Source organism: Pogona vitticeps, chromosome 1, assembly GCF_051106095.1.
Source record: "Pogona vitticeps strain Pit_001003342236 chromosome 1, PviZW2.1, whole genome shotgun sequence".
Classification (NCBI taxonomy): Eukaryota; Metazoa; Chordata; class Lepidosauria; order Squamata; family Agamidae; genus Pogona; species Pogona vitticeps.
Window position 1 is genome coordinate 320718171 of NC_135783.1, and position 22746 is coordinate 320740916.

Genomic DNA, 22746 nt, shown 5'->3' on the forward strand with positions numbered 1-22746 from the left:
ATCATGGATAATGGACCCTAATTGAAAAGAACTAATTGCCTGTCATTATTTTGCATGCCATAATATGCGTGGAATGAAATTGCAATTTGTCATCCAGGACCTGGCTGCTTTTTATTGATCTTACAGATGCTGTTGAATTCTAGGGTTGTGCCAAATGTTGAGCTGTTTTGAGTTTGTGGCCAGAAGTATGTCTTTTGTGGGTTGATTGAGTGGATGTTCCCATGGGCTTACAGAATGTGCATAATGAATGTCAACTTTAAAATTTCTGTTTACTTCTGATCTTCCTCTGTTCTGCTCCTGTTTTGCTGCTGCTATTGTGAATGACTGAGTCTTCATTCTCAATTGCATGGGTGATCTTTAGAGCTAATTGGTGATTACATGATGAAAGGTGTAATAGCACAGTGCTACAAAGACACTCATACTATTTATCTATTTATCTACCGTGTTTCCCCAAAAATAAGACAGGGTTTTATATTCATTTTTGCTTCAAAAATGCTTTAGGGCTTATTTTCAGGGGATGTTTTATTTTTTTTTCATGTATAATAATCTACATTTATTCAAATACAGTCATGTCATCTTCAGGTTGTTGCACATGGTGGAGGGCAGGGTTTCACTTAACTGGGGCTTATTTTTGGGGTGGGGCTTATATTACGAGCATCCTGAGAAATCATACTAAGGCTTATTTTCATTAGAAGAAATAAATACTGTATAAATGTTTCAAAAATTAAATTTCAGTAGTGTGTCATCTATTTGTGCTGCTAAGTCAGTTAAGATTTCAGGCTTGATTGGATTTAATATCCACTTATTTGTTTTTCTGGTGGCCCATGGAATCAGTGAAGCTTTCCTTCGCCACTGCATTTCAGATGAATTAATTCTTCTTCTGTCAGCCTTCTCCAGTGCCCAGTTTTCACATCTGTACATTATAACTTGGGAAGACTACAGCATGGATGATTTTGGCTTTGGTTTCCAATGAAACATCTTTACACCTGAGGATTTTTCCTAGTTTCTTCTTAGTTGCTCTTTTAAGCCACAATGTGATTTCTAATTTCTCAGTTTGTTATGGTCCATCTGTAAAATGGATAGATTTTTCTAGTCTGTCTTTAGGCTAGAAAAATGTGCCAATTTTACATATGCTTGATAATACAGACTTGCTAGGTGGCTTCGTGAGTAATATATGGATGAAATCTTGTGCAAGGGTTATTGCTGCTGTACATGCTTTGTGTTCTTGTTTTATACTTGTGGCCTGCTTTATGCTGGATTGACAGCAGTGGCCTCGTATCATGGTCTTTTTGGTGAGATAGAATTCCAGCCCTGTCAATTAGGACAAAGTCAAGCCAGCTCAGAGTGAAGGCAGTACTTTCATGGAAAGCAATGTCTTCACTTGGAATGGGCAATTTCTCCTCTTCCAGAATAACTCACTACTGTGAACTGTGTTTTGGACTTGAGGGCATGCCTTTTAGTGAAAAGTCCCTTTTAGAGTTTTAAACTGCAACTGACAAATTTGTCTATCTAGGCCTAGAGTAATAGCCAAAATCTTTTGGATTCATTAGATCCATGGAAAACAAACTGGCAGTGGCTTCTTGTTGGTAATTAATGTGCCACTGCTTGATTTTTCAAGCATGTGCCAGTCCATTGGTTTGGTCCATTCATCCGAAAATCCAGATGGGATTTTGCCAGAGATAAGATGCTGCAAGTTACACTATTTGCTTTCTGTAGACATAACAAAGCAAGAATTTGCCCTATGAATGTTTACTGCTAAGATCTGGATTTGCATCCTTATGGATTAAACTATGTTAGTGATGAATTAGGGGTTTTCCGAGTGGCTACTCATATTGAAGAAGTTATGGTAGACAATATAACATCTGTCTCCCTGTGATGAGCTATTTATCGCATTTAACTAATACAGACTGGCCTTTGTTTGAAACTACTTTTTTTAAAAAGAAAAGAATTCTTCATAAATTCTTAAATGTGTTCATATTTGACATGGAAAGAACTTGAGGCTTAAAAAAATTCAGCTATGGAAGAAAATAAAGCTGCCAAATTTTCACTAACAACTTTAGAAGGACCACAATGAACGCTAACATACCTGATGAATTGATTGTTTGTACAGGTTGCAGGGATGTGGGCTCGAGTTGCGGGACTCACTGTGAAGTTGGGCTTAAGTCGCACCAATGATTCAGCTCAGACTTAACTTGGTGTCCCCCCCCCAATGATTCTGACTCGACTTGTAACTCAGAACTCACCCACCCCTCCCTTTTTTTCTGGGGGAGGAAAGCTTGTTTTTTTGATAGGGACTCCGACTTGGTACCAAAGACTCTGACTCAGATTTGGGACTTGGATCCAAAGTCTTACCAATATCCCTGATATGATTTGGGAGAGTATGATTATTTGGAAAGAAAAAAAGAAAAGGGAAATAATTGGCCCAAAAGGTAATGCCTGATGAAATGAATGGTAACTGGAGTTACTCTGTCTAAGGCCAGAAACAGATCTCAGACATAGTCCCTGAGTAAAAGATGAAACTGTCTGGGTGTCACAGCACAAGCTTCTCTTGCCTCTGGGAGCATCCAAATCAGTGTGCTTTGTTTTCTGATTGGTTTCCAGGACTAAAGGACGGGATTCCTCCCTTTGAAGTCTGATTTTACAGACCAACAAGGACTTCCCTAATGACCTCTCTGCAAAATTAATACACGTTCAGTTCAAATTACATGCCATCTTGAATGCCTGTTTCTGACTTAGGTATCAGCAATGTATTGCGGCAGTGGGGAATAAATCATGATGGTTCCCTCCTGCTAAATGAATTGTCTCTTCATTGTACATTTGCAGATGATAGAGTCCTCTTAAATGTAAGCAAAACTATGATGGAGTAGGATTGAAACTGGAGATCCAGTTTCATTGTTGTTTATGTTGTTGTTTGGCTTCTTTCTTGTTTTATATTTTTCAAGCAAAGGATGGGAATTCTTATTCAGCAGATTCAGGCTTCGGCTACTGATTTAGAGTTGCCATCTGATCACACAGAATGGATTAAAGGGACAAAACAACATCTCTATTTTTAGTCTCCTGAACACACACACACACACACACACACACACACACACACACACACACACACACACACACACACACACACACACAGAGAGAGAGAGAGAGAGAGAGAGAGAGAGAGAGAGAGAGAGAGAATATTCAAAAACCAAGGCTATAGCTAGTGCCAGTGCCACAGAGGAGAGCTTGGAATTGAGTCTCTCCATCTCCTCCATTGGGGGGAAAAATCAATTCCTTTGATTCATTTGGAAGAACTGGGTTTCAGCCAACTTCCACATCAATAGACCTAATATAGCCCAGTTCTCCTCAGGCTGCTGGCAAGAATATCCCCTGGAGCCCTGTCTCAAGACTAGCTTCCCAGGTTGGGGAGCTGTTGGGTTGACTGGGCACTTCAGTTGTTTACTCAGATTGACTTCCTTCTTCTGCCCTGATCATAAACTTTCTATTCTCTATGGAAAGCTGAAAGGTAAAATGTTTACCATGCCAGGGAGTGGGGTGGATGTGTATGGGGAAGAAAAGAAAAGAAGGAAACAGACAAACATAGTGAATGATCCAAGACATAGATTCAGAGCATTTCTGGGCAAGAAAAGAAATAAGGTCCAGTTATAACTGTGCTAAAGTCTCATTGCAGTTTGTGGCTTCTTAAGTGCTTGGTCATTTTATCTGAGATGGAAAAAGTCACGTTTTTAGACTACAACACCCAGAATACTCTACATGATGTGGCTATTAGCTGTGGTGCTCTCAGAACAGTGGTGGCGCTGCGGGTTAAATTGCAGAAGCCTCTGTGCTGCAAGGTCAGAAGACCAGCAGTTGTAAGATCGAATCCACGCAACAGAGTGAGCTCCCATCACTTGTCCTGGCTCCTGCCAACCTAGCATTTCGAAAGCATGTAAAATGAAAGTACATAAATAGGTACCACCATGGTGGAAAGGTAACGGCGTTCCGTGTCTAGTCGCCCTGGCCACTTGACCATGGAAACCGTCTTTGGACAAATGCTGGCTCTGTGGCTTGGAAATGGAGATGAGCACCGCGCCCTAGAGTCAGACACGACTGGACTAAATGTCTTTACCTTTGCACTCTGGCTTGTTTCATAGAATGATGGAATCATTCAAACGTGGAAGGGATTCCAAAGTCCCTTTAACCCAATTCCTTGACAAGTAGGACAGTTTCAACTAAATCATCTGTTACAGATGGCATCTAACCCTATGTCCCGCCTTGAGCTGGAGGTTGGATTCAACGACCTTACAGGCCCCTTCCAACTCTTATGATTCTACGACTGCATGCCTTTACTCCAAATTAAGATTTCGTTTAATTAATATTTTGTATTTTGAGCCTCTAGTTCCCAGATTTTTATGCTGTTTTGGTCTTTCTTTCAGGGACCTCCTTCCTCCCCTTTTCTTTTCTTCTTCCCCAACACATCCTGAAAATCAACACATTGGGCTCCATGATCCACTCTCCTCCACGGCTTTGGGAACTGGCCATTTGCAGGGAGAAAATTATATAAAGGGATAAAACACCAAAAAAGCCGGGCGGATTTGATTTAAATCAGGTGGATTTAAACATTAAAATTTTGATTTCTTAAAAAAGGATTTAAATCAATCAGATTTTTATATTTGCGATTTAAATCAATTAGATTTGTTCATCTCAAACTGCAGGACATGTCACTGGCAAACTGTTTTTGGTATTGACGAAGGTTAGTTTAAAGAAAGAGAAGGTGACATTCTGCCTTCCAAATGGTTTATAATATCTCCCCACACTGCTGAACATTGGCCAGAGTTGCTGGGCTTGTGGGGAGGTACAGGACAAATATATGAAGGGCGCAAAGTTATGTATCCTTCTTCAGAAATAACTGGTATGATATATACAGTAACATTTTATGCATTCCTAATAATATTTATTCTGCACTTGCAGAAACTTCTGTGGCACCAGGTCCATGTTTACTCACCTGAGAAGAAAGTCCTATAGTGTTCAGCTGGATTTCTTCCTGGATAAGTATGTATAGGGTTGCATACACTTTCCTGGCTAACTCAGAACTTGGAACATGTTTGCCCCTCCATAATTTTTTGGCAATTATGAGAATAAAAAAGACAAAAAAGGGCTCCCAGCACTCTCTTTTTCCCTATATTGTTCTGTACATTTCCCCAGTAAATCAGAGATTTGCAACACATTTTCAGATCATAAAACTTTCCACATCTTTGCCTTCAATAACCCTCATTTATTGATCAGGTCCAATATATACTTGCAACTGCACGACAATTAAGCAAAGACTCATATTTCCAATAATGCAAAATCAATTTAATTAATTGATCCTTAAGCAAACAGACAGATGTATCCACAAAATGTGCAAAAAATGAGTTAACACTTTGTATTCACTTTGTCCCATTTAACTTACTGGATCACACCAAAGTAAGCTTACAGTCAGACCTGTCCATGGTGCTACAGTCTGCCAAGAAGGGCATTGCAAGCCAGCCCATTCTATCTCTGTCCCCTACAACCATATAAACCACAACTATCAAATAATGACCCCTCTTGCAATCAGCCCATGTAGCCGCCTAGAGGGGTCGAAATGACTAGATAGGCGGGGTATAAATACAATAAATAAATAAATAAATAAATAAAATAAATAAATTTTGATCTTTATCTTGTGGACTGCATCTTTACTGCTGGGCTGAGAACCTTTATCAGCCTTATTTACTTGGTCAGTCTTTTAATTCAGTTCCGCATTGACTTCAAAGTATTAATGCTTACTTATAAAGTCCTTTAGGATCTTGATATTTGGCGGAACGCCTACTCCCACCAAGGTCTACCTGTATCACCTGCGCGAGTCAGGAGGTGAGGCTGAGGACCTTGAACAATCTATTAATTTATTAGCGGATGTTACAATTTTTTGTGTATATTTGTATGTTTTTATTTATGTATCTGGAAGCTGCCTAGAATGGTCGCAAGACCAGACGGGCGGGGTATAAATATTTAAAAAAAAAAATTAAAAAAATCTTTTGGATTATTCATCTGGCTTTATCATTGTTGCAAATTCAGACAATTATTTTTATAACTTTCAGAAGTATTTAAAATGCTTTGCATTTGTTTCATGGTAGTGGAACTTAAAAAAAAATCCAGAACGGAATATATGAGGCTAAACAAATATTTATTTCAGTACTCCATGGAATGGGTTTTGTCTGCCTTCCATGCAGTTCTACTGTCAAATGAAATCTCAGTGATCACAGTGCTCATCTAGATAGTTACCAAACATGAAGATTTTGTCATCTTTACTTGGAGAAGCTCTGAAAGCCTCTGAAAGCTTGAGGACACATGACAATTTTCCTATATATGGAAAATCTTTATTTAAGACATTGCAAATCAGAATACTCCATCTTTGAAAAATGTACAAGTGGTTATTTTGCAGTGCTATTGTACCCTTTCCCTGCTGCAATGTGATTATTTTTGTTTTGGTGGTGGATGAAATGCCATAATGACTACTAAGATTGATCCTACCAGTACATGCTGCATCTGTTGCTACATATGGATACCAGTTTCTAGCACACTCTGCACAGCGTTTTCGTATGCATGATTAATTTGTATTTATGAATTGGTCTATGGTTCAATTAGACCTTAGGAAAGTTACTTTTTAAGACTACAAATCCCAAAATCCTCCAGACAGCATGACCACTGGCTAGAGGATTCTGAGAATTATAGTTCAGAATGTAAGTTTCCAAAGCACTACCACTAATATATATGTAAAACAGTGGTCCCCAACCTTGGGCCTCCAGAGGTTCTTGGACTTCAACTCCCAGAAATCCTGGCCAGCAGAGGTGGTGGTGAAGGCTTCTGGGAGTTGTAGTCCAAGAACATCTGGAGGCTCAAGGTTGGGGACCACTGTGTTACAGGATGTAATAGGTGTTGTTATATATTCCTGAATATAAAAGCTCCTAGGTTTCATGAAAATGTGTGGCAGGTAAACCCATTTTATAATAATTTCAAAGAAACTTCTAAAATATATCCCTTTCTTCCTTCCTTAGCAAGAATGATTAGTTGCTTTATAGTTGATAGTTCTCTATACAGTGTACAATAAATACACAAATGAAATCTGTATGGATCAAATGAATACACTGTCAGTCAGTCTATTAAAAGCAGCAAATAGTTAAGAGCAGTAGGAAGATAAATAGATATTTCAAGAAAATATGCAAAATATTGTCAAGATAAAATTCCTTAAAGATATAATATAGCAAGCAAAATATAAAGGGATTAAAAGAAATGAAAGAATGAAAAGGTAATTTCCTGCAGCCAAAAAAGGCACCAAAACAGGCGCCGTCCTGCCTTTTTTGGGAAAGAAGTTTCGTATTGGGACAGAGTTAAAACTGAAAAGGCCTACTGATCAGCACTTTTTATATTTCCATCTGGTGAAAAGTCCTCTCATCTTAAATCTCATTGCAGCCATCTTTGGAGTTTAGTACTTTCCTTTTAATCAGTTCACCTTCTATTTTTCTTTTATTTTCTGAGAACTGCTGTCATCAGCTGTCAAACAAGGAAATCCATCAGCTTTCCATGCACTTCATGTTGCATGTATTACACACATTGCAAATCTATTTTAAAAATTTCATTTGTGCTTATCTGATATAAGAATGACTGTCAATTATATTTTCATTCCACCAAGAATGTTATCTATTTGAGGACAAGACCATAGTATGCTTGGTCTAGAAAACTTTCCTATGGGCATTCTCCCTGATGGCATGTAGATCTCTTTTGTTTCGCTTTACAAAATCTACGTAGGTCACATTATGTGCATATAAACAATGAGGAGGTGTTGTTGTTTTTAAATGGCCAAGAAGTGAAATGTTGATATGGTCTCTGGAAAAAAAACTTCATGGTGAAAATCACTTAAAGGCAGATGTTATACTTAGCTTTTCAAGACAAAGTGGAAAGGATTCTTGAAGGCTTTCATGATAGTTGTTGTAGGTTTTTCGGGCTGTTTGGCCATGTTCTGGAGATTTTTTTTTCCTAATGTTTTGCCAGTCTCTGTGGCCGGTATCTTCAGAGGGCAGGAGTTAGAACTCTGTATGTGTTCCAAACACTTTAGAACACAAACAGTCTGAAAAACCTACAACAACCAAAGTGGAAAGGAGCCTATTACTTTTATAATTCAGAGTTGCATAACATTTTAAAAGCAGATGGGGAAAACATCTGTCCTATAGTGTGTGTTTAGTCGTTTAGTCGTGTCCGACTCTTCGTGACCCCATGGACCAGAGCACGCCAGGCCCTCCTGTCTTCTACTGCCTCCCGGAGTTGTGTCAGGTTCATGTTGGTTGCTTCGCAGACACCGTCCAGCCATCTCATCCTCGGTCGTCCCCTTCTCCTCTTGCCGTCACACCTTCCTAACATCAGGGTTTTTTCCAAGGACTCTTTTCCAAGGACTGTCCTATAGAGACTGTAGCAAATACTAGAAATGTTCTCGTGTCAATGAAAAAGGGTATTTTGAGTCATCAAGATAATTAATGAAAAATTTGTCTGCTACTGCATGTTTTTTCTCCTATAAAATAGGCAAAATTGAGCACTTTTTCATAAGCAGCAAAATTTGTGAAAAAGTGTTTTTTGCACAAAAGTTGTGTTTATATATGAAAGACTTCTGATTTGCACATAACCCTTGCATTTCATGCAAAATGAATTGTTTGTAGCCAGCATTTCTAAATAGAAATAATGCACAAAAACTCTTGTAATTTCACCCAAGAGAGCAAAATCGCTTGAAATGGTTTATATTCATCTGCAAGAATGAAAGAAGCTAAGATTTACATCTCAGGCCCATAGGAGGCATGCCACTGCTGGCGTGGATCTGTGCAGGTTGTGAGGTCATAGTGGAACCATTAGAATGAAGAAACCCATTTTTAAATGTCCTTGTGGTTCATGAAAGGCATGAGAATCAGCAGGACAGCAATTATGAAAAGTCAGCAGGAAAATACTTCCAAAATGCTACTGGAACCGAAACCAAAAACAGAATGAACTATTCCTCCTCTCTGATTTACATTAGACAAGGGCAGCCCTGAGTAATACCAACATAATTGTGGAATGACTTATTTAGACAATTTCCCCTTTTTGGAGGATAAAAGGCATTAGATAAGATGGTTGTTATGGGTCCTGGCCGTGAAAGCCTTCGCAAATGCATTAGATAAGATTTGCCAAGATGAACTTTTAACAGAAGGAAAGATTTTTTTCACTTCCCATTCTCACAAAAATATCAGAAGGGGTCCCCCCCTTTTTTTTACAAGATCATCTGAGATTGCACATTGGACTAAAGTTTTGATATGAGCTCATGAGCAAACTTCAGTGATAACATGCCTGGAAATCAGGGTAAATATTAAGATCTTCCCATTTTAGTTTACTCTGTAGATAAACTATATTGAAGGTTGGACGATTAATATGGAAAAACTTTAAGTACACTTCAGAAGTAGATCTGTATGCACACTAGAATTTAAATGGTCAAGACTCAGGATAGTTGAACATGTGATCTTATGGAACCAAGGAAGGTAGTTTTCTGTCTGATTCACTTGTATAATTCACAAGAAGAGTTCTATACTTGCAAAAGTACAATGCAGAAAAGATAAACTTCTGTCCCAAATGAATGCTGAAACATCAGCCTAGATGCAGGTGCTGCATCACAGACAGCACAGGTGCTAATGGAACCTATATTTTAATGTAAGCAAAGTAAATTAAAGGACATCCTAATTTGTTGTTTTCAGATATCTTGATTTTTAATTCTGCATATGAATATTAGGAACTGAAATTTAGTTCCTATACTGAAATCCAAATAATTGTATTTTTGCGCTCAACACAAATGCTTTCAGCTTAAGAATATAGAACTTGTATATCAATTGCCTTTTTCAAAATTATATTCAGTTTAAGGTCAGTTGTAACAAGTGGATTGGTAAATTACCTGGACCTATTCAGACACCCCATATGTTGAGTGCCTGAGTTTATCTTGTTTTTAAGGTAGAATCTGTGGAATTTTTGTAGGTTACCTCCGGTGGGACATATCAAGCCCATGCTTGTCACAAAGAATCAAAATCAATGAGTGTATAAGGAAATAGTACATCACAGTTAAGTATATTTTATGATGCAGCTAAGTGACTAGTGGTCAAAAGGAAATAGACTATTTCTTGGGCTTTACTTATATACACTGTACACAGAGCTATACAAATCTTGTTCAGAGTCATTAAATCACTTGCCAGTGAGCATTATGATTGGCTACTGAATTTTCATTCTAATAACTATTAAAGGAGCCTTGTGGCACAGTGGTTAAACTGCAGTACTGCAGCCAAAACTCTGCTACAATCCAGGTTCAATTGCAGCTAGCCAGCTCAAGGTTCACTCAGCCTTCCATCCTTCTGAGGTTGATATATTGAGTACCCAGATCGGTGGTGGGTGGGGCAATGTGTAGCCTGCATAACTGAATTGTATATTGTCCAGATTGTGCTTTAAGTGCTATAGGGCAGTATATAAGCAGCACAGTTTTTAAAATTCTCCCACACTGCACTGGATCCTTTCCTGGAAAATGTGTTTATTGGTTATATTTATATACCCCCTTTCCTCCACTGAGTTCAAGGTCATACACAAAGCTTTCCTCTTCTCCAGAGACTCCTTCCTCCTATATCCTCACAACCCTGGTATATCAAATTGGGATGGAATGACTGTCCTGAGGTCATCCAGTGAGATCCATCAGCAGGGATTAGAAGCTGGTTTTCTCAAGTGTCAGCCCAATATTCAAACTACTCCACTGCACTGGCTTTCCGGCCTGAATTTCAAGAGCCACATATGTTGGTTGCACTCTGAAAGGTGACATTTGCAGCTCATAAGCCCTGTGGACACATAGAAGTTCTCCATGCAGCTCTTCAGTTGTTGCACATATATATTAAAGGGGCAGGAAGGATTGAGGAAGCTGGTGGATCTAAGAGCTGCAAAGAGACTAATGTGCAATTCCAACAAAAATCTGAGGGGTTTAACAACAATCTGCAATGTGATCCATGGCTTAGAGAACAAATGACTGTAAAGTTAACTATTCTAGCTTTCTGTTAATGAAGCAGACTCTCACTCTCTTGCTCTGTCCCAGATGCATTTCAGGTGCTGCATTCTTATCTCTGCACCTGAATACAGGAAATTCGTAAGACACTTGGGAAAGTATCCAAAGAAAGGCAATGAAGATGCTGGAAAGATTATAGAAAATGAACTCAGATTTAAAAACAGGGCGGAGCAATGGGGGAGTTGAGAGTAATGCAGTGTGTAAAATCTTTTAAGCTAGTTACATGGGGCCATGGATAGTGAGAGAGTTTCTTTTACTTATTCACAGCAAAATTGGATTAAACCTCTCCTCCTTCACGTCTGTTATGAAGTGTCTTTTCTTCGGAAATGTATCCTAGGACAAATAAGCACACATTATCCTTCTTAGTGTAGTACAGGACTCAACCTGAATCACTTTGGGATTTTTCTGTTTATTCTTTAGCCCTAGCCTTGGTATTCTTCTGCTGCAAAATGAAGAATAGGCAACAAAAAGAGGGAAGGTAAAGAGATAAATTTCTAAGAGAAGGAGGAAAGGAAAGGAAGTTTGGTGGAGTGGGTTGCCAGGCAGTAGTGTTTTCAGAAATACATGCAGATGTTTCCTTTTTTCTAAAGTTTAAAAGAGGGACAAGGGGTGATGAGAGGATATGCATCACAGAATTTGCAATTTTTCTACATTAACAAAGTGCATAGTGTTAATATTGAACAGTAACTGTATTTTAGTTCGTGAACTGGCTGGGGAAGGGAGAAGTAAGTTTATGTCAAAATATGAACTGCATAAATTTCTTCCCACTCCTGAGCTTAACAAAGAAGATATTTGGGCTGGATTCAAGAGATTTGCTGGGGGTGAATGTATGCATCAATAAATCAAGATTCATATTTTCCAGTATTGTCGTTCCAAAATCCTGAACGGGCACTGTTCTAAGTGTGTTTGGGCTTCCTGCCAGCTAATGATCTTTCTGTGCTTCTTGCCAACAGGCTGCTAGGCAGAATGTCCACAGATGAGCGGCACCTCACCTCCAGTTGTGGATCCTTCATCAAGACTGAGCCATCCAGCCCCTCCTCTGGCATTGACGCCATCAGCCACCACAGTCCAAGCGGTTCATCTGATGCCAGTGGTGGCTATGGCATCACAATAGGTGGCCACCCCAATGGCTTGGACTCTCCACCCATGTTCAGCAGCACAGGGATTGGTGGCGGGCCCTGCCGCAAGCGGTATGATGACTGTGCCAGTGCCATCATGGAAGACTCACCCACCAAGTGTGAATATATGCTCAATGCCATCCCTAAAAGGTTGTGCCTAGTGTGTGGGGACATTGCATCTGGATACCACTATGGAGTGGCCTCCTGTGAAGCATGCAAAGCCTTCTTCAAACGAACAATTCAAGGTAAGCGGACTGGGTGGGTTGATTGGAAGGCAAGCGAAGCAATCTGGTCTGGAGGGCAAAAGGTGCTCTCTACTTTGGAGAAAGAAGCTCTTGCGGCATTTTCTTGTGGAATTGAAATGGTGGAGAAGGATGAGAGATGTTGAGTTTTCAGGGCTCACTGAGAGGTTAGGTCCTTGGCAGGCACAGAGTGAAGCACCAAGAAACATAGTGAAACCAGAGAAGGGCATCACAGCCATTACTGTTCCCTTAATTTGAACAAGGTCTACCTAATGTTAGCTGTGTTTACAACTTCCTTGTGCTTGTGTTGTACTTTCAAGCAGAGTTCTATTATTGAAATTCTTGCATCTGGTACATTCATTTTCAGCTGCTTCTTGTATATCTTACAGTTGCAGACCTTAATTGATACACTTCTTAGTGTAATCACCTCTCGTGTAATCACTCCTCCCAAAAAATATAAACAGCCAGAATCCTTCTGATATCCACATAAAGTTTGTGTAGCATGCTGTGTCTAATTGGGGCTAATTAATGATGTGTCAGGGCATGTTTTGATTTGATACACCTTGGCAATTAGCAGTAGCAAGTTACATAATGTTACCAACACTGATAGGACTTGAACCAACATTTTCTGTAATAAGAGAGAATACTGAAAGTGAGTTCTGTTTGAATGGAGCTCAAGATGCACAGTTAAGAAAATTTAGCCCTTCAGTGGAAGATAAAAAATTGATTTCTGGGAGAGGGTGTCTAGATTGGGAAGATACCATATTTTTTTCATGTATAAGACATCCCCACGTATGACCCCCACCACTTTTCTAACCCAGAATTTCTTTCTTTGCAAGAAAATGGAGGGGAAAGGCAGGGATCAAAGTGCTTTGATTCATGCTTTCCCCCTTCACTCTCTTGCAAAGAAAGTGCTTTCCCCCTCCATTTCCTTTGCAAGAAAATGGAGGGGGAAAGCAGGAATCATCAAAGAGCTTTGATTCCTTCTTTCCCCCTCCACTTTCTTGTGAAGAAAGTGCTTTCCCCCTCCACTTTCTTCGCAAAAAGTGAAGGGGGAAAGCAGGAATTGAAGTGCTTTAATCCTTGTACCTGTCCTTACTTCCATGTATAAAACGACCCTCAATTTAAATCTAAATATTTTAGACAAAAATATAGTCTTATACACAGAAAAATACATATTTCCATCCCCAGATGTATGTAGAAAGAATTCCCTGGGCTAATACAGTCTTATTTAAGCATTGCACCAAGTCATTTCACCAAAATTTAACAAGTCTGTATAAATCAGTACATCAGTGGTACACAACACCCAGATCAACGATTTTAAAAACAAATGCACACACTGCCTCCCTCCCCAAAAGCAAAGAAGCATACAAAGGCAGAAAATACTCTCAAAGCTTTCCCCAACCAAAATCACTAGAATATGGGGAGAATCTTCCCCCGCCACCACTCAATGTCGTTTCTTCTCTTTCTTGAGTCCATCACCACCAGGCAGCAGGAAAGAAAAGAAAAAAGAGGGGGGAATTCCCCCCCAAATCCAGGAAAAAATGGGTCCACAAGCATGGACGGACAGCAATCAAGATAGAGGGCACTGTGGAGCTCAGCAGCATAGAGATGCCACCTACAAGGAAGAGCTGAAGCAAAGGAACATTTTTCATTGGGTTCCACAACTAATGCAGGTCTTTCTACAATCCAAAATTCCCTCTCCCTTCCCTGAACATTCTGATTGATTGCTGACAGCAGCCCATATTGTGTTACTTTGTTAAGCACGTAAATGACAATTTGACAGACAAAAGATGAAGGAAAAGGCAGACATGAGCATTTACGATCCGTTCTTTCATTAAAACAAAACATTAGGATTTCAGAGATTCTCTTTCAGAATTATACAAAGGGACGCAAAAAGGAAAGTAAGAGCCTCTTTCACACCTCCACTTTGGGTTCACCCCAAATTCTCATACCTAGCTTAAGTTCAGGAATTGGTCTCAAATATAAAGTTGCATTCAGACTCAGCTTGAGGATCAGTTTTATTAGAGAGGATGACGAAAGCTTTGGATTCTTTTATTTTCCCTTTCCTTGAATACTTCTTGTCTGTCAAATTGTGTTTAATCAAATAACATGGCATGCAGCTAATGAGAATGTCTGTTGAGGCGAGACGGAATTTCCATTTTCATGTTTCTAAGTCCATTTACCTCCACACGTAAGTGAGGGGGACGCTCTTTGGAAGTGCAGAGAGACCTTTTTCTTCCTGTTATAAGCTATCCTAAGGATATAAACACAGTGTGTTTTACAACCTCCTGTTAAAGGTGTGCATATTGGCATTTTTAGACTACAGCTTTCAAAAACGTAGAGCTGGAGCCTTAAAGCTTTATCCCTCCATTCACCTTATTGATTGATTTTGTCAAATGTTGTATGTGTGCAGCCAAGAAATAGGATCATAGTAGACTCAATCACTGCATTATTAGGCAACTTTTTCAGCATGGCCTATGAAACTGTCTTTGTCACCATTTCTAATGAAGCAGGTTATTTCTCTATTTGTGCAAGAAACAAGGAAAGGGGCAAAATGTTGTAGAACTTTAAATTTGTTTGTTTGTTTGTTTGTTTGTTTATTTATTTAAAGTATTTTTATCCCACCTTTCTCCTTAAAAAGGACTCAAGGTAGCTTCCATTATTAACAACTTGCAGTTTTATTTCAGTGTCACCTTTTTTGGATAAAAAAAAATCCACTTCCTCAGACTTTCATAGGGTATATTTGCCATGTATTTGCAGTCCTTTTTTTGAGGAAGTGGATTTTGATCCATAAGAGCTTTCACTGAAATAAAACTGACAATTTTGAGGAGTTCTAATACCTTGTCTCACTTACCCCTCTTTAAACATTCTCTTATCCACAGATTCAGATTTTATAACAATAGAAAATTACTATGAGCTAGCATAATAAAAATTCTTGTATACTTCACTCCTGCTCAATTTATTGGGTGAGCAATATTTTTGTTTATAAGCATCTGTATTTTGACTAAGTTTTCTATCTTATGAGATTGCTATTTAATATTTCTGTTAATCTAATAATACCATGATAATGTGTAAAAGGTAGAACTTATGAATTTACAGTTTTTTCAAATGATGGTGTTATTTGATGACAAAATATTACGTTCTTCATTTATCTTGTCACATGTTTCTTTACTATAAATTCATATCTATGTTTACACATTCTAACCAAAACATTCATTGAAAAACAAAACAGGCAGTCAGTTTCCACAATGTTTATGAATTCATCAACCTCACTTTGCCAGAACTGGCTCATTGTTTAAAAACATTTATGTGAACTGTTTTTTCAAGCTGCAAATTTTAAAAGTACTTTCACTTTAGGACAAATTTTCCAAATTTTAAGAGTGTTATTTTCCTGCAATTTTAAGAGTGTTTATAATAAAAAAATTACTATGAGCTAGGTATTAATAATACTCTTAAAATTACAAGGTATCGAACCTTTCATCCATAAATTTGCCATATGTGCTTGTTGAACTCTACTGAAGCTCTAGATTTTGGCATGATTAATTGACTCCATTAAAAGAATTAGAACCATTTTTAGGTCTTTGCCATTTCAATGTGTTCTTCACACTTTGTTTTTCTATGCAGTAATATCACTTGTCTGATCTTTAAGCATGTTTGGCGATTAATATCCTTTGAATTTCTAAAAATATTCTGACTGTTGCTGTTTTGAAGAGTCTATCCCTTATCTACCATAGCACCACTCCCACCACCATCACTAAGGAGGATAGCTTAGATGCTGTATCATCTGTAAAGCAACAATGGTGACTTCAACTTATTCATGGGCACCTTATACACTGCATCTGAACAAGAGAATTTGCATCTACCATATCATTTGAGTCAAATAATAGCCACATTTGTAGGGACTATCCTTCAAGTTCAAATTAAGAGCCTCGTGGCGCAGTGGTTAAAACGCTGTACTGCAGCTAAAACTGTGCTCACGACCTGGGGTTCAAATCCCAGGTAGCCGGCTCAAGGTTGACTCAGCCTTCCATCCTTCCGAGGTCGGTAAAATGAGTACCCAGCTTGCTGGGGGGGCAATGTGTAGCCTTTATAATTAAAATTGTAAACCGCCCGGAGAGTGCTTGTAGCGCTAGGGGGCGGTATATAAGTCCAATAAATAAATAAATATAAATAAAATAAATAGCTGTTGCTGTGCATTACATGACACATTAACTATTTAAAAGCTCAAAACCCCTGCTTTAGAGACTCCTGGCCTCACTAGATGAGGCACTGATTGCACATCTAGAAGCAGTGTGACCTTAAGAGAAAAAGACTGGCTTTCTCTTCTAACAAAAGTTTGTCCTAACCCACACTTGGCAAATTAGCTTGTTTTTTGTTTCCAAAATGGTCAGTTGGGAGAAACAGTATGGTTTTCTTTGCATCTCTCTCTGTGCTTGCGTTTGTGTGTACATGTGTTTGTTTGTGTGTTTTTGCAGTGCCCTATTACTGAGGCCAGGAGAAAGAGGAGTAGGCAGGATAAAAGTGCAGAGGGGCATAATAGGAAAGTTGTGGCTGCTTCTGCCCCCTCCTTATTTCACAACCTGTGCAAAATGAGGGTTTGTGTGTATGTGTGTGATTGGTCTGTGGATGGCCATTTCCCCCTTCCCACTCTGCAGATTCCTGCCTAGCTCCCCCATCCCACCCCATAGTTATGGCTAAGTCATAATTTAGAGTGTAATTGTGTGTGCACAGGAAGGAAGGAGCATATGTAAGCCTTGTAGAGGGACCCTGCACTTCAGCATTTCCAGTGGCACTACTGATCTGTACACAAGCTTATGCATTTTAGACAAACTGATGTCCTCTTTTGACCTCATGTTCTGAGATGTATGAAGTGGACTCCCTATGACAGAGATGTATGTTTGTATCATTGTTGGTGATGTTTCTGTGCACATGAGACAACCAGCGAGACACTCCTGCCATTAGAGATAGGTGTGAAGAACATTTGGCTTGCTTTTAAATAAAACCTTCCCCAAATTTGCAAATTTTGTTGTAAATTGTATGGAAAGAACTTGGTATTAAGAAAGTGGGAGAAATGAAACACGATAGATCTTTCCCCTCCTCCCCCCCAAGCTTGGAAAGAGGGCTTTGTGTTCTTACCTCTTCAAAGTCTGGTTGTGAATTCCTTTGCACTCAAGCCCGTTTATGGTGCTCAGTTACAGTTGCACCTCTGTTTTTCTAACAGGCATCTCATCTTGAAGAGCTACATGGCAGTTGCTGATCTGAGCCTTGATCTTTCAGCTCACTCTTTGAAAAAGTCCTTTTACTCAGTTATATTTGGTCAAGTTGCATCATTCACATGCTCAAAGCACATTGTGATGGACACATATGCAAATAGCAATGGCTTGCCTAGTAGAGAAAGCAGGGCCCTGCCTCTCTTCAGGCTACCCTCGGCCATCCTCTCTAGTCTGCTTTCTCACCACCAGCAAAAGCTCCCCCTCCCCGCACATGTGTGTGAATGCTTGCCTGCTGCCTTTTTAATGTGTTTAGCGAAGTATGCTTCTATATGTCTGTGTCTAGTTGTGTGTATGAATACTTTTTCTTTTGCTCCCAGCTCTGCCCACCATTGGCTGCTCTGCCTTCTTTCCCACCAGCCACAATAGGCACCTCCTGCCTCTGTGCATGAACATCCATGTGCTCATTGGCATGCACAGCCCCCTGCTCTGGTCGCTGAAGAGACACTGGAGCTCTTTCAACCACTGTCTGCCAGATTGCCCCTGAGTCCACAGCGACTGAAGTGGCAGCACGACTGCCAGCCGTCGGAAGGCTGCTAGAATCCTGATGAGTTAATCTCATCACTTTATCACAGGGCACTTATAGAAATTGCAAGGCAGTGCAAGTCGCTCTCTTCTGCTGGCAGCTAGCCTCAGGACCCATAAAACAAATTGAGAGACTTGAAGAAAGTAATAAAGCAACAACGACAACAACAGAACAGAGAACTTTGCTAAAGTTTTGAAGATGGTAGCTAATGTTACATTCTTTGTCTCTCTAGCTGGCTGTGTCATACGCTTCTCTTCATTTTGCCCCAAATAAGACTGGAAGGAAGAATTTATCTGATCCTCATTTTAATAGGAAAAGACCTGATTCACATTTCCAATCCTGAGCTAATGTGTAAACAAAAACACAACTATACAAAAAGGAATACGTTAAGGAGAATACCATACAAAAAGGCATACATAATTTGCAAAAATGCTATGCAGTAGGTAGAAACACATACAAAATCATACACATTTTTTCCTGAGTACAAAAAATGCAGAGATTTTTAGGAAGAGTTTAAAAAAATTGTAAACTGATGCAAGATTGTTAAAAAAAATCTAGTGCTTTACAGCATAATACGTCGTGAAATCAATAGATCTCTTATTCATTAAATAAAAGTTCTGTGCAGCAAAAGGATAATATTTATAGTCTTTATCACCATGGGAAATATAAGGTTATCTGATAGGGCTAGAACTTCAGACACCACTTTCGTAATTTCTTCCTTAACCAGGAAGATGGTAGTTTGTTTTTTAGTCATTAAGTCATGTCCAACTCTTCATGATCCCATGGACCATGGACCAGAGCCCTCCTGTCTTCCACTGCCTCCCAGAGTTTGGTCAAATTCATGTTGGTAGCTTCCATGACACTGCCCAACCATCTCATCATCTGTTGTCTCCTTCTCCTCTTGCCTTCACACTTTCCCAACATCAGGGTCTTTTCCAAGGAGTCTTCTCCTCACGAGATGGCCAAAATATTGGAGTGCTCACTGGAAGGACAGTTTCAGGATCTGTCCTTCCAGTGAGCATTCAGGGTTGATTTCCTTCAAAATGGATAGGTTTGTTCTCTTTGCAGTCCAGGGGACTCTCAAGATTCTCCTCCAGCACCACAATTCAAAAGCATCAATTCTTTGGCGGTCAGCCCTCTTTTTGGTCTGGCTCTCACTTTCATACATCACTACTGGAAAAACCATAGTTTTGACTATTCGGACTTTTGTCGTCAAGGTGATGGCTCCACTTTTTAAGATGCTGTCATTGCTTTCCTCCCAAGAAGCAAGTGTCTTTTAATTTCGTGGCTGCTGTCATCATCTGCAGTGATCATGGAGCCCAAGAAGATAAAATCTGTCACTGCCTCCATATCTCCCCCCTCTGTTTGCCAGGAGGTGATGGGGCCAGTGGCCATGATCTTAGGTTTTTTGATGTTGAGCTTCAGACCATTTTTTGCGCTCTCCTCTTTCACCCTCATTAAGGAAGTTCCTTAATTCCTCCTCACTTTCTGCCATCAGAGTGGTATCTTCTGCATATCTGAGGTTGTTGATATTTCTTCTGGCAATCTTAATTCCGGCTTGGGATTCTTCCAGTCCAGCGTTTCATATAATGTATTCTGCATATAGGTTAAATCAGCAAGGAGACAATATACAGCCTTGTCGTATTCCTTTCCCAATTTTGAACCAATCAGTTGTTCCATATCCAGTTCTACCTCTTGCTTTCTGTCCCACATATAGATTTCTCAGGAGGTAGATAAGGTGGTCAGGCACTCCTGTTTCTTTAAGAACTTGCCATAGCTTGTTGAGGTCCACACAATCAAAGGCTTTTGTGTAGTCAATGAAGCAGAAGTAGATGTTTTTCTAGAAAACTCTGGCTTTCTCCATAATCCAGTGCATATTAGCAATTTGGTCTCTAGTTCCTCTGCCCCTTTAAAATCCAGCTTGTACTTCTGGGAATTCTTGGTCCACATACTGCTGAAGCCTACCTTATAGGATTATGAGCATAACCTTGCTAGCATGTGAAATGAGTGCAATTGTACAGCAGTTGGAGCATTCTTTGGCACTGCCCTTCTTTGGGATTGGGATGTAGACTGATCTTTTCCAGTCTGCTGACCACTGCTGAGTTTTCCAAACTTGCTGGCATATTGAGTGTAGCACCTTAACAATATCATCTTTTAAAATTTTAAATAGTTCAACTGGAATGCCATCACCTCCACTGGCGTTGTTGTTAGCCATGCTTTCTAAGGCCCACTTGACTTCACTCTCCAGGATGTATGGCTCAAGGTCAGCAACCACACTATCTGGGTTCTCCAGGACATCCAGATCTTTCTGGTATAATTCCTCTGTGTATTCTTGCCCCCTCTTCTTGATGTCTTCTGCTTCTGTAACGTCCCTACCACTTTTGTCCTTTATCATGTCCATCATTGCACAAAATGTTCCTTTAATATCTCCAATATTCTTAATCAGATTTTTTTGATGTTGAGCATCAGACCATTTTTTGCATTCTCCTCTGTCACCTTCATTAAGAGATTCATTAATTCCTCCTCACTTTCTGCCATCAGAGTGGTATCATCTGCATATCTGAGGTTGTTGATATTTCTTCCGGCAATCTTAATTCCATTTTGGGATTCATCCATTTCTGGCTTTCACATGATGTATTCTGCATATAAGTTAAATAAGCAGGGAGACAATATACAGCCTTGTCATATTCCTTTGCCAATTTTGAACCAATCAGTTTTTCCATATCTAGTTCTAACTGTTGTTTCCTGTTCCACATATAGATGTCTCAGAAGATCAACGAGTTGGTCAGGCACTCCCATTTCTTCAAGTTTGCTGTGGTCCACACAGACTAGACTCTTGCGTAGTCAGTGAAGCAGAAATAGATGTTTTTCTGGAACCCTCTGGCTTTCTCCATAATCCAGCGCATTTTAGCAATATGGTCTCTAGTTCCTCTGCCCCTTCAAAATCCAGCTTGTACTCTTGGGAATTCTCAGTCCACATACTGCTGAAGCCTACCTTGTAGGATTTTGAGGATAAGCTTGCCAGTGTGTGAAATAAGTGCAATTGTATGGTAGTTGGAGCATTCTTTGGCACTGCCCTTCTTGGGGATTGGTATGTAGACAGATCTTTTCTGGTCCTCTGGCCACTTTTGAGTTTTCCAAACTTGCTAGCATATTGAATGTACCACCTTTTAAGATTTTAAATAGTTCAACTAGAATGCCATCACCTCCACTGGCCTTGTTGTTAGGCATGCTTTCTAAGACCCACTTGACTTCACTCTCCAGGATGTCTCGCTCAAGGGCAGCAACCACAATTATCTGGGTTGTCCGGGACATCCAGATCTTTCTGGTATAATTCCCCTCTGTATTCTTGCCACCTCTTCTTGATGTCTTCTGCTTCTGTAAGGTCCCTACCATTTTTGAACTTTATCATGTCCATCTTTGCACAAAATGTTCCTTTAATATCTCCAATATTCTTAATCAGATCTCTGGTTTTTCCTTTTCTATTATTTTCCTCTATTTCTTTATATTGTTCATTTAAGAAGGCCCTCTTGTCTCTCCTTGCTATTCTTTGGAAGTCTGCATTCCGTTTTCTGTAACTTTCCCTATCTCCCTTCCATTTTGTTTCCCTTCTCTTCTCTGCTATTTGTAGATATAGTCGGACAGCCACTTTGCTTTCTTGCATTTCCTTTTCTTTGCAATGGTTTCTGTTGCAACCTCCTGTAGAATGTTACGAGCCTCCATCCATAGTTCTTCATGCACTCTGTCCACCAAATCTAGTTCCTTAAATCTGTTCTTCACTTCCACTGTGTATTCATAAGTGATTTGGCTTACATTATACCTGACTAGCCCTGTGGTGTTTCCTACTTTCTTTAAGCTCAAGTTTTGCTATAAGAAACTGATGATCAGAGCCACAATCAGCTCCAGGTCTTGTTTTTCCTGACTGTATAGAGCTTCTCCATCTTTGGCTGCAGAGAGCATAAACAATCTGATTTTGGTATTGCTCATCTGGTGACTCTACAACAGGGTGTAGAGGCACCTGTTGTGTTGTTGGAAAAGAGTGTTTGTGATGACCAGCTTGTTCTCTTGACAAAACTCTTTTAGCCTTTGCCCTGCTTCATTTTGAACTCCAAGGGCAAACTTACCTGTTGTTCCTTTTATCTCTTGACTCCCTACTTTAGCATCCCAGTCCCCTATAATGAGGAGAACATCTTTCTTTGGTGTTAGTTCTAGAAGGTATTATAAGTCTTCATAGAATTGGTCAATTTCAGCCTCTTCAGCATCGGTGGTTGGTGAATAAACTTGGATTACTGTGATGTTGAAAGGTCTGCCTTGGATTCGTATTGAAATCATTCTATCCTTTTCAAGATTGTATCCCAGCACAGCTTTCCCCACTCTTTTGTTTACTATGATGGCTACACCATTTCTTCCACCAGATTCTTGCCCACAATAGTAGATATGATAATCATCTAAATTGAATTTGCCCATTCCCGTCCAATTTAGT

At 39.6% G+C, this 22746-nt stretch overlaps 1 protein-coding gene across 3 annotated transcripts in view; it reads left to right on the forward strand.

Moving 5' to 3' along the window:
• The window catches only part of ESRRB (estrogen related receptor beta), a 147621-nt gene that overhangs the window by 68811 nt on the left and 56064 nt on the right, over positions 1 to 22746 (forward strand). For all 3 annotated transcript variants that reach the window (XM_072986462.2, XM_072986460.2, XM_078392995.1), the window contains one exon: positions 12058 to 12467. In XM_072986462.2, coding sequence (XP_072842563.1) covers positions 12058 to 12467 — 410 coding nt within the window. The remainder of the gene's footprint in view (positions 1 to 12057; positions 12468 to 22746) is intronic.